The 13,213-nt window shown below is 34.8% G+C and overlaps 1 protein-coding gene across 1 annotated transcript in view; it reads left to right on the plus strand.

Annotated features, from left to right (window-relative positions):
- MYO9A (myosin IXA) overlaps window positions 1-13,213 on the plus strand; it is a 183,603-nt gene that overhangs the window by 11,986 nt on the left and 158,404 nt on the right. Inside the window, exons 4-7 of the mRNA XM_068964194.1 lie at window positions 2,438-2,537; window positions 4,242-4,298; window positions 9,698-9,795; window positions 11,256-11,382. Coding sequence (XP_068820295.1) covers window positions 2,438-2,537; window positions 4,242-4,298; window positions 9,698-9,795; window positions 11,256-11,382 — 382 coding nt within the window. The remainder of the gene's footprint in view (window positions 1-2,437; window positions 2,538-4,241; window positions 4,299-9,697; window positions 9,796-11,255; window positions 11,383-13,213) is intronic.

Genomic DNA, 13,213 nt, shown 5'->3' on the forward strand with positions numbered 1-13,213 from the left:
ATGGTGCTTTGAAAATTTTGTCTTTGTCTTTTAATAGTTTTAATTCGTCCAGAGGTGGATCTCTGAGTTTTTTTCTCCTGGAGTTCATTAAGTTTCTTAGATGTAGAGGTTAATGTTTGTCATCAAATTTGGGGGGATTTTGATCATTATTTTTTTCAAATATTCTTTCTCTTCTTTTCTTCTGCTTTTGGCACTCCCATTGTGCATATATTGGTGTTCCATATTGTGCATTTGTTGGTGTCTGTTTAATGGTGTCCCACAAATCCCTGAGACTGATAATTTTTCTTTCTCTTCCTCAGACTAGCTAGCTTTAACTGACCTTTTTTCAAGTTCACTGATTTACGAATCTTCTGTTGAGCTCCTCTAAATAGGTTTTCATTTTATTATATTTTTCAACCCTAGAATTACTTTCTGATTATTTTTTATAATTTCTGTCTATTCATCGATAGCTGCTGTTTGACGAGACATCATTCTTATGCTTTAGTTCTTTAAACATGGTTTTCTTTAGTTTTTTTGAATGTATTTAAAACAGCTAATTAAAAGCCCTATCTAGTAAGTTAGTCTTCAGACTGCCCCAGGAACAGTTATTATTGATTGTTTTTTCCTTTGTATGTGTTACAGTTTCTGGTTTCCTTGTATGACTCAAATTTTTGTTGAAAATTGGACATTTAAAATAATAATTGGACTTTTAAAATAATCATTTGGGAGCTGTAGATAGGAGTTCCTCCCCCTCCTAGGATTTGTGGTTGTTAATTTTGTTCCTGCTGTTTGTTTTGTGAATTTTCTGAGCCAATTTGAAGTCTAATTTTTTTTCGAGTTTAGCCGTTTAAATATTTGCTTGGTTAACTAGTTGTTTTTTAGTCACTAAGTTGTGTCTGCCTCTTCTGCGACTCCATGGACTGTAACCTGCCAGATTCTTCTGTCCATGGGATTTCCCAGGCAAGAATACTGGAGTGGGTGGCATTTCCTTCTCCAGGAGATCTTCCCTACCCAGGAATCAAATTCGTGTCTCCTGCATTGGCAGGAGGATTCTTTACCACTGAGCCACCAGGGAAGCCCTTGGTTAGCTTCTCAGTGGTAGTTGGTCAGCCGTGTCCAGATCTTTGTGATCCTATGGGCTGTAGCCTGCCAGGCTTCTCTGTCCATGGAATTCTCCAGGCAAGAATACTGGAGTGCTTAGCCATTTCCTTCTCCAGGAGACCTTCCTAACCCAGGGATTGAACCTGGGTCTTCTGCTTTGCAGGCAAATTCTTTACCATCTGAGCCACCAGGGAGTAATTGAACGGAGAGTTCCATAAATGGTTGGTTACAGTAAGTCTTCTACTGTTTGTTTCAGGGACCATGACTTTTAACTCCTAGGCAGGCATTTTATAATTCTGCCTTAGTCTTTACTTCCTGCTTGTGGAGATCTTCTGAGTTAGTGATAGGTGAGAGCTTAGTATTTCCTCTTGTCTTTGCTGAGCAGACATGCAGCCCTGGGCATGGGCACAACTTTATGCATGCATATGGCCTTCTAGATTCCCAGGAACATATTGGAGCTTTTTAAAGCCTCTGTGGATGTCTCATTTCCCAGCATTTCTCTTTAAGTTGTTTGGTTAGCTTACAGTGTTTGCCCTAATATTTATTCATCGGTTCAGGCAGCTGGTATGTTAAAAAAAATTGCCACTAATTGTTTCTTACAAATGTCTCTGAAACAAAGATTTTCATACTGGGGTAATAACTCTGAATCACATCAAATAAAGGTATCAATAGTAATGAAGGTAACTTCAACCATGGAACTACCAGACAGTTCAAATAATGATATTTTTCAGGGAATGAGGTTCTAAATGAACTTTACCCCTGTTCTGCCCTCTTCTGGAAGCTGCCAGACTTCTGGTGTCCACCTCAGTTGTAAGCTGTTGGTATTGAAAGCTACATGTATCTGGTAAGCAGGAGATGGACTAGGGCAAGTTAAAAGGCCACCAAGGTTCTGTTTATACTGAAATTCAGCTCTTTTTCTTATATAAACACTCTCTAGATTGCTTTACATTTTTGGTTAATTTCTAGAGTTTATTCTGACAAACTTGCTAGTTTTCTGATTGGTCTTGTGGAGGGAATTTTTAGAGGTCTTTAGTGTATTGCCGCCTTCACCTTTGTCTTTTGATGCAGCATACAAAACATTATCTTATTTTGTACTGCTTATTACGTGGCTGTCCCTTGTGGCTTGTGTGATCTTAGTTCACCTACGAGGGACTGAACCTGTGTCATGGCAGTGAAAGCACTGAGTCTTAACTGCTAAACTGCCAGAGAATTCCCCTGCAGCATTTCAGTAGAGTTTATCACCTTTCTATTAAAAAAATGAAGCGAAGCTGAAACAGTTTATAAATTAATTTTTTTCTTGTTAAATGATAACCATAGACCATGTTCATTATAAAACCATACTTTTTGTTTCCAACAGGAACTATCATGTATTCTATTACCTTCTGGCAGGAGCAAGTGAAGAAGAGAGATTAGCGTTCCATCTTAAACAACCAGAAGAATATCATTATCTCAATCAGGTGAGAGTTCATGAATATCATTTTGAAATGTAAGGCATTATTAAATTTTAGCTCTTGAGAAAAGTTTTTTCCCGAGTACTTTGTTTTTGAAACCTGGTTGGTAGTGGCTATTAACTAGCATTTTCATGTATACTATCTAAAAATTTATGTGATATACTTCTCAAATTTAAAAATTGTTTTTATTCTTATATGAATCATAAAAGATAGTTATGTGCCTTTTGCTTTTTGTGAGACTCTTTGAGAGAATAATAAACTGTTTATAGATACCTCTAATTTAGAAAAAAGGTTTACACTTTTCAGTAAGTAAAGTGGTTTACCTTTTACAGACCAGAGCATGTTAAATGTTACTAATGATTAATGCTTGCCCTAACAAAGGATTACTGAAACTTGTATTTGCATGTTTTGAAGCCTAATATATATACCTCTTTGCATGATATTATGATACTGACTTAGAGTATGATTATTTTTATAATTTAGTGATTATCCTATTAAATACTCAGTGTGAAAATTCGTTAAAGGAAATGACTTAGAGAATTTGTGTTTCACCTTGAAACTTAAAAAATTCTCCCCTAAACTTCCATAATAAGGAGTAATTCTCACAACTTTTCATTGCATTGGTTTGTTCAATTTTATTTCTTACATTAACAAAAATTCTAGAATCAATAATAATGAAATTGATCTGACAGTACATCATTTAGGTAACAGATTGTCTCCCCTGGTTTTTAATTGTTTGAGGCAAGATGTAATGTCTGTGGAAAGAAATTCCTTTATGGTAATTTTAAAAGTTCTTCTGAGGGATATTAAATTGACACTTGGATGGTGGCTCAAAGATTGTAGTATGTATTTAGGACTTTGAAAGTAACATCTCACACTTTGTAAGATATAGAGCAGGCTGTATAACTGATATTTCATAATTTTGAATCTCCATATTTATATAAGCTACATAATTCTGTTACTATATTGAGAATTTAAAAATTATTTAAAATAAAAGTTCTTGGTATAATGAGGCATTTTTACTGTATTGAATTAAGTATATTAAAAAAATCATTGATTTAGCTTTTGAGTTTTTCCCCTTCCCTGTTTAAACTATTTGCCTTATATTTGGATGATAAAATATTTTCCTTTTGAAAAAGTAGCAACTGCTGATAAAATGAGCTGATGTGCATGTGTGTAGCATGTCTGAATCGTTGCTACGCCACAGACTGTAGCCCACCAGGCTCCTCTGTCCATGGGATTTCCCAGGCAACAATACTAGAGTGGGTTGCCATTTCCTTCTTCAGGGGATCTTCCCAAATCAGGAATCTTACATCTTCCTCATTGGTAGGCAAATTCTTTAGCGCTGTCGCCACCTGGGAAAGCCCCTAAAATTAATACTAGAGAAATCTGGAGTTTATTGCTCCTCTTCCAAATCTTTTTGTAATTACTGGCCGTACTATACATATTCTTATCTTAGGGTCAGTATTTGCAGACTATGGGACTCAACAGTTATTATAAATTTCAGAGTAACTGAACAATAGCAAATATGGATTGGTTATAATAATATATGACTCCCAGAATCTGAATGTTTATCTAGTTGTTTTGTGCTGCTATACAAAATAACTTTTCTTTGGAGAACAGTGGTACTACCTGAACACTACATCTAAGAGATCATTAGAAGAGTGTAATAATCATTACTTTTACCTAACTAATCTGCCTTACTTTCAGATAACAAAGAAACCCCTCAGACAGAGCTGGGATGATTATTGCTTTGACTCTGAGCCGGTCAGTACAAGTGCCTAAGTATCCTGTGTTCCTGCTAAAGGACCCTTTTTGTGACTTAGTTAGGAAGAAAGTCAGCTGAAATACAAACATAGAATCTAGGCAAGAAGATAAATCAGTGTTTATTTTATTGGAATTGACTGTTTTGTTTATGTGTGGTTTATTGATTAAAACAATTTACCTTATTTGGATTTTGGGGGGCTATATTTAGACTATATTCAGGATTTATTTTGAAAAATAATACATTGCATTCCTAATTTCAGCATTGTTATGGATCATTATAACCTATAGGGTTTTTTTCCCTTGACATTTATTTATTTATTTCAATTATTATGTGGTAGTTTAGTTACCCTCCTATTATGGGTAGTATTTATTGTTTATTTTAAAAAGTTGCATCCTTCCTGCTTTATGTGTCTGTTAACAGTCTTTTCACATAATGAATGCATGCATATTTTTAATAGCAAGAGAGGCTGTAGCCTCTATGTAATTTTCTAAAAAATTAAGAATTGAAATTCCTTTAAATAAGATTATTTTATGTTTCAAATTAAGTATGATTTAAAGGCACATATGATGTAATATAAAATGAGTAGGTAAATTTAGCATTATTTGTTATAATTTATAAAAACAACTTTGTAATTGTAAATAGAACATAAAAAATCTTTTTCCTTTACTTCAGTTTGCAACTAGGTCACATGTGAAAGGCTGAAAACACACACTCATCTATATATTCATTAACTAATGAACTAATTATGTATTAACTACTCCTCCTGGAAACGTAATATGTCTTAATCCTGCTTTAAATAACTATCACTTTAATTGTCACTGCATGTGATTACAAACTCCACTAATTGCAAGACTATCAGATTTTTGAGTAGATTTAGTAATTTTTCCTTCAGTTTAATTGCAGTACCATTTCATAATCAAGTAATTTGCAATTTCAGATTTGATGTTTTAGAAAATAAATTTTAGACAGTAAATTTATAGATACTGATAATTTTTAGTAGAAAAATTTTATGCTGTTTTTTCTCTCTTGAGACGCTTCCATCTTTTGCTTAGTATGCCAGTTGATTGTGTGCACCTCATTGGGAAGTAGGTAGGAGACTGAGAAACTCATATAGTGAATATAAGACTTGATTGCCTGTACAGAGCTTACAGTGAGATTGCCAGCTGGTCTGCTATTTAGACAGTCTAAGTAATGTGTAAGAATTTTTAGGTTCTGAAGTAGGTAGACCTGATTAGAAAACTGGCTCATCTACTTGTTAGTATTGAGAACTCAAGCAGGTGACTTATCTTTTTGTTTTCATCCCTTCTTTAAGGGGAAAATAATGGTCTTTAACTTTTGTGAGTATTAAATTAGTGCATCTACAGAACTTAATGTATTGCTTAATGCTTAATAAGCGCACAGTAAGTGTTTCTACTATTGCCACCACCACTGAAAGAAAGCATTATTATCCATCTTTTCCTTTCAGAAGAAATTTGTAGCCATACTCTCCTACTCCCTTAATATTACTTTCATCACTGTGCTCTTATTTATTATGTTTTCAAATCTATTATCATTGGAACTTTAATTTTTCTGCTTTTTCTTGCAAGGTAATTTTAATGGAAGCAAGTAGTCTATCTGAGGATTTTTTGCTTAATTCTTTTCTCTTCGCACCTCCTCATATCATATTTGGGGGCAAAGTAAACTTGTTTCACTCTGAGTATTTAGAAATTACGTGACTAGCTTTATGGGAAGAGAGGATTAAGGAGGATTCTGCCGATGGTGCTATATTACTTAATATACATTGTATGAAATTGTATAAGTGATCCCAAGGGGAACTTGAGTGAGAAAATTGCTTTTAACAAGGGACCTGTTGTTGCCCATTGTATTAATTCCTTGAAAGGAATTAAATCACCTATTAATAAAACAAGCTCAAGCAACTAGTGTTTCATGAAATATAGCAGAGGACTTAGGACAGATTTTGGTGTAACTTAGGACAGATTTTGGTGTAACCTTCTCTGTTATTTGGGTGACTTATTTAACCGCTGAGTCTATTTTCTTTCCTATAAATATAGGTATAATAAAATGTACATATGCATAATTAACTTCTTGTGTTTTGAGAATTTAAAGATTGTATATGGCAAGTGACTCTGATATTGACTGGTATGTAGAAGATATATGGTAAATGCTAGTTTCCCTTCTTTAAATGATAATAATCTATTCTAATCATTTTACCTTAAAGCTGGTTCTGAATAACTTCAATGTAAACAGTTTCACCTAATTTAAAATTTTTCTGAATTAAACTTTGAGTAGTCGGGTCCAACTATCAGGTGAGTTTAGTGAGAATTGCCAGGATGGGTCTCAGGATACTGAACACCATGCTGCAAAGGGATTAAAGCATCATATTCTCAGTGAGGCCAAGCTTTCATCCTGGTCATTACTGCCTTTATAGGAACCCAACCATTTGTATTGTACTTGACCTCCCATTTTCCCATGAACTAGACCTGCTGCAGGAATCCTATGCAACTGGACGGGAACCTTTGAATCCATAATATTTACATCCTCCATATCTGAAGTATTTCTACAGCATAACACTTTTACTGTTATTCACTGTCCAACAGCTTACACATTTGGGGTCACTCCCTCAAATACTGCTTTTTTGGCTTTATGCCAGTCCAGTATGACGGTCTCTGCATGCTGCACAACTTCCTTTGCAAATACTTTTCCATTTAAAAACCATTACCATCCATATTATATTTGATCATTATAAAACCACTGGTTGTAGTTAGTATGATTCCCTTTCGCACAAGAAGCAACAGTGGCTCAGAATTTAAGTGACTTCCCCTGTGGTGGATGAAACAATTTAATAATGTAATTGGGATTCAAATCAGGCTATGTTTTTTTTATATTCTTTTTTCTTAAATGATCTTCAACATCTTTACTAACTCTCAAAGTCAGTTATTCAGATTTATGTCCTATATTATCAACTAGTAGCTATAAAAAAGTATAATTTTTATAAACAGCATTCTAAGAAATATAGACAGTGTATGAGAAACATGTGTAATTTGATTTTGCTTTTCACTTTCTCTCCCTCAAAATGCTTCCTACATGCCAGGCTTGTTGTAGGTACTTATAAATGAGAAAGGGTTCTCATCATGTCATACAAAGGGAAAAAATGCTGATAGCCTGAAAGAATATTTTGGTGTATTTGTGGGGAGTGTGCAGTGGCATGTTATCACGTAAGACTAGAGCCTGAGCTGAATTTGACAGTAGGAATCAGGTGTCTTCTTTCAGTGGAAAGGGTTTTAACAGTTGTTGATTAGTTCCCTATCTCATTCTTTGACCTTTACTGTTTTGTTGTTTTTTGAATGACCTCCGACAGCCAGTATTTGTGTCTGGTGCTTGAAAGCTTTTCTTAGAATCCTGGAAGGCCTTGCGCTCTTGCCTGGTCTTGTAAAAGTACCTAGGAATTAACAGCTTATCTCCAGAACTGATGAGAGGTGATATATAAGTGTTATGGCTCCTTCACCTTTCTTTTTTTTATACTGTTTCCCAGAGGTTACTTTGGAATTAAAGTCCAGTTACCCACCTTGGAAGCTATTTTAATATTGTACTCTATTTAGGCAACATTGCCTTCCCTACACTCCAATGCTACTTGTACTAAATCTTGGTCTCAAGGTTTGCACCTGTATGAACCCAGATTAAGATAATGATATTTCTGGTCTGGTAGATTAATCTGTCCTTATTTTTTCTAATACCATTGTCATCAAGGAAGTTCATGTTAAATACAAGTATTTAAAAGTTCATTACGATTTTGGTCTTGTATTTCTGAAGAACATTTGATTATAGATAACAACAGGTATAAATGTATTTATATTTTAGTTCTTTTTTCAGTTTTTGCTCTCAATATTTTATCCACACTGTTTTATTCATTCTTGAGGTAGATAAGAGCAGCTGTCATTTATGAGAATCATTACTGTATTGCTGAGTTTACACAAGTTGAAGCATAGGTTGTTTTCCCTCCACTTATTTGTTACAGAAAAATTTTTACTAAATTATAAAATGAGTGAGCTGTTTGTGGTTTTAGGAGGAAGAAAAGAAGAGCTTTTAAAAAGCTTTAGGAAAGAGAAAAACGGGTTAGGATGTTGTCATGTCTGTAGAAATATGTCTTAAAATTGCTTACCAAAGGTTTTATAGTCAGAAAGAACTTTTCTTAAAGTGAATTTAAAATCCATATGTACCTTTCCATAGAGAATAGAATTATTTTTAATAGCATTTTAAGACAGTGTTTAAAATTTTATTATTTATATATATATTCACTTTTATAGTACCTAAAGCAGGTTGTACATGGTAGATAGTTGATAAGTACTTTAAAAAAAATAGATGAGCACTTTGCTTATTTCTTTAAAAGTAATGTCTCATTCAGTTAAATAATTCATTGATTGTACATTTACTCCAGTAATTTCCTACTTTCTTCTTAGCACTGACTTGATATTGGGAATCTGCAGTAAATGAGACAAATAATAGTTCATGTGTTCATTGACTATTTGATAACAACATTTCATAGGAAGATAGGCATTAAAAAATAAATGAGGAAGTGTGAGGAAGTGTTTGAAAATATAAGTGTAAAGGGACTATGAGAACACATAGTAAAGGCAGGTAAATACTTTTTTTTTTTTTTATTGTTTTAAAGATTTACAGTATTACCAAATGGTACAGTATTACCTTTTGACTTTTGGGGGAACTGAAATGCAGGAGTTGCTCTAGAATAGTAATATTTTTTAGTCTGGTAGTCCATAACTGTTTTTACTGGCTTATATTATGAGGGTTCTTTTGAAAGTTTTTTTACTTTCACATATACTTCTTCATTTTGCTGATTGCCATGTTGTTTATATTTGTTAGGAACTATTTATGTGATATCTAATGTTGATGTAATATAAACATCTTTATATTAAGTCTAGGCTCCTCTTCTCAACTAAATTAATGCCTCTTCTAAAATATATTTTTGTGTCCCAGGATCTAGTTCATATAGGTAGGCATCTATTAAATATTTGTTGAATAAATAACATTTGTATGTGGAATTGATCTCTTAAATGCTTCGCATCTCCAAGACTCTTCAGAACCACTCAAAATCAAGCTTGGTATCAGAACATTTTATGAGTCTTGCCAGCTCTTTATTGTAAGTTACTTTTGAGATCCTTGCTTGGGTGGTTGTGAAGAAGAGGGAAAGGTAATATACTGGTATTTAGGTAGGTATATGTTTGGTTTGCATGCTTGTAGTAGGATAAGAGTCTGATAAATTTGATGATATCTAAATATGCATAGGTATGCTTATCTAAAATTACTATATTTCTGAGTGGCTTAGGTTGCTTTTCGATAGGTAATCTTGATTTTTCTTTTCCAATTTTCTTAAAAAAAGCAGGATTGCTTCACCGTGGAGGGGGAAGATTTGAGGCATGACTTTGAACGCTTACAACTAGCCATGGAAATGGTAGGATTTCTTCCCAAGACACGAAGACAGTGAGTTTATTTACTGTATTCCTTTACCCTCAGTAGAGATCCTTTGAAACAATTTTCTAATATTCCTGATCTAGTGCCTCTTCCATATGAAGCATTACTTAGAATTAGGAAGTTTATTTTTGGAAAAGACTTGTTTTGAATTGCTTTCTTTGGTCATAAATTCTTTGAGAATCTGTTGAAAGTTAGAGCTCTTCTTCCTAAAAATGCAATCCATAAACATTTGCATATTATTACAGGAGTTCATGGTGCCCCCCAACCTCTCTGTGTACCTTCCTTAACTGTTGCTTTATAGCGCTTGCTGTGAAGGGAAGGAAACAATGTGGGGTATAAGGGGGATTGCTTAAAGTAAAAGAGAAGTGAGCTTACTCCGATAGAAAGTTCTTGTCAAGTTCAGGTGAGAGACAGAAAATAGGTATAATAATGTCCCAAAGTAAACTGAGTTCATGAGCTGTAGAGCCCAAGGATAGGGATTATCTATTGGCTGGAACAGAGGCACGTGTTCTTCTGAGACAGGAGGGAAGGACAATTGAGATGTAGATGTTTCACAGTAAGGGCCTACTATTAGATCATACAGTCCAGTGGTCTCCATTACTGTTTTTAAAAAAGGCATTATAATATAATGCTCAGTATAATATGATGTGGGGAAGCATTTAAAAAATATAATAATAAAGAAACCACCTTGGTTACTTTGTTTAAAAAAATACAAATTCTCAGACCTTTCTTTTAAAGATTCTAATTCAGTAGATCTGAAATAGCCAGTGTAGGGAAAGGACATTCCAGGTAGGATAAAAAGCAATTAGAAAGTCATGGACTTTTGAAACACCACAGAAGATTCAGACAATATTAAGTCCCCTGTAGGGCTTCCCTGGTGGCTCAGTGGTAAAGAATCTGCCCGCCAATGCAAGAAACTGGGTTCAGTCCCTTATCTGAGAAGATCCCACATGCCATGGAGTGACTAAGCCTGTGCGTCACAACTACTGAGCCTGTGCTCTAGAGCCGGGAGCTGCGACTGCTGAGTCCATGTGCCGCAGCTGCTGAAGCCTGCGGGCTCTGGAGCCCGAGCTCTGCACCAAGAGAAGCCAGCACAACGAGAAGCCTGCATACCACTCCTAGAGAAAAGCCTGTGCAGCAGTGAAGACCCAGTACAGTCAAAAATAAATAAATAAAATTTAAAACAAAAAGAAACAAGTTCCCTTCAAACAACTGTATCTGTATATCTGATGTAGATACAGTTCTTAAAGTGGATTTATATAAAGCACTTTGCACAGTGCCTGACATAGTAAACACTCAATAAATTTTAGTTCTTGTAGTTATGATTATTATCCTCATATTTCTTATTTATCTGAAGACTAAGTACTCTGTATTTGTACTGGTTAATTTGCTTCATTAGAATTTTGGAATGAAATAAGCATAAGAGAAGTCACATAAGCAAGCTGTAATTTATGGTTTTATTTTCACAGGATTTTCTCTCTTCTCTCAGCAATACTACATTTGGGTAATATCTGTTATAAAAAGAAGACATACCGGGATGACTCCATAGATATCTGTAATCCTGAAGTTCTGCCTGTTGTCTCAGAGTTATTAGAAGTAAGTGATTATATTCTCAGTTTTCATTTCAAATACTGGTAACTTTTCAGTTTTTATTTTGTGTAACTATTTTGTAGGTATTAATGGGTTAATACTTTTAATTAATAGTGTTACTGCAGGAATTGGAATTATTTCTATTATGTGTGCCAGATTTGGGTTTTCTCCCCTGCTTCCCTTTGTCCCAGATATCTGTAACTCCTAAATTTGCTGAATAGGATGAATACTTCACTCTATACTATATCATGTTCTAGGTCTTTGTAAAGTTTCTCCTACATAGTAGGATGTTGGTCAGATTATTTTGTTTGAAGATGGGGTGTCCAGATGGGTGGAGAAAAGAGTACTATTTTTTCTTTCTTCATGGTTAAATAGGAGTCAAAAGTCTTCATGTCCTATGACGTTTCTTCCCACATCAAGGTCCTCATTACCTTACTCTTTCTTCCTGGACTGATGATTCCTCATGTTTTCTCGGCTAACTGCTCATCTTAAAAGGGGTGTAGTTTTTAATGGGCAGTCTCCTCTGATAGAACAGGAAATCTGTATGTGTAAACTCACCTTGAGTATATTCACATATCTCCAAATATTTTTATGTGACTGTCTATATAAAGATAAACATGATCTGCACAACAAGGGAAACTGTAAACAAATGGAAAGACAACCTATGGTATAGGAGAAAATATTTCCAAACTATGCAAGTGATGGAAGGATATTATATGGTATGACTTATATGTGAAATCTAAAAATATGATGTTGCTGTTGTTCAGTTGTCCAGTCATGTCCAACTCTTTGTGACCTCTTGGCCTGCAGCACGCCAGGCCTCACTGTCCCTCACCATCTCCCGAAGTTTGCCCAGTTCACGTCTTTTGCGTCAGTGATGCCATCCAGCCATCATCTCATCTTCTGACACCCTCTTTTCCTGCTCTCAATCTTTGGCAGCATCAGGGACTTTTCCAATGAGTCAGCTGTTTGCATCAGATGACCAAAGTACTGGGATTTCAACTTCAACATCAGTCCTTCCAATGAGTATTCAGGGTTGATTTCCCTTAAGATTGACTGGTTTGATTTCCCTTAAGATCGACTGGTTTGATCTCCTTGCTATCAAAGGGACCCTCATATGATACAAATGAATTTAGTTACAAAATAGAAATACACTCATAGACGTAGAAAACAAATTTATGGTTATTAAAAGGAAAATGGGAGGGAGGGATGAATTAGGAATTTGGGATTACCTGATACATACTACCATATGTAAAATAGATAAACAATAAGGGCCTACTGCATAGCACAGGGAACTGTATTCAGTACTTTATGATAACCTATAATGGAAAGGAATTTAAAAAAGGATATGTATTTATATATATAAATAAAACTGAATCACTTTGCTGTATACCTGAAACATTTTAAATCAACTGTGTATGTGTGTTAGTTGCTTAGAGGTGTCCAACTCTTTGCAACCTCATGAACTATAGCTTGCTGGGCTCTTCTGTCCATGGGAGTCTCCAGGAAAGAATACTGGATTGGGTAGCCGTTCCTTTCCAAGATTATTTAGGTCAGTACCTTTTCCTCCTTCCCTCTTCACTGAGGTTGTTCCATATATTTGTCATATAGTTTCCATGTCATGGCCTGCATTCTTTCCTGAGATTCCTCCAGCTAAAAATTTGTGTACCTTAAGATTCATGGATTCTGTATGTGTATATGCATGGATTGTGCCAAATGCGTAATGTTGTATATCCTCCACTACAATATCTTACAGAATAGTTTCACAGCCCTGAAACTTCCCTGTGTGTCACCTGTTCAACCCCTCCCTACAAATTACTCATATTTTCACTAGCTT

Source organism: Capricornis sumatraensis, chromosome 2, assembly GCF_032405125.1.
Source record: "Capricornis sumatraensis isolate serow.1 chromosome 2, serow.2, whole genome shotgun sequence".
In the NCBI taxonomy this organism is placed as follows: domain Eukaryota; kingdom Metazoa; phylum Chordata; class Mammalia; order Artiodactyla; family Bovidae; genus Capricornis; species Capricornis sumatraensis.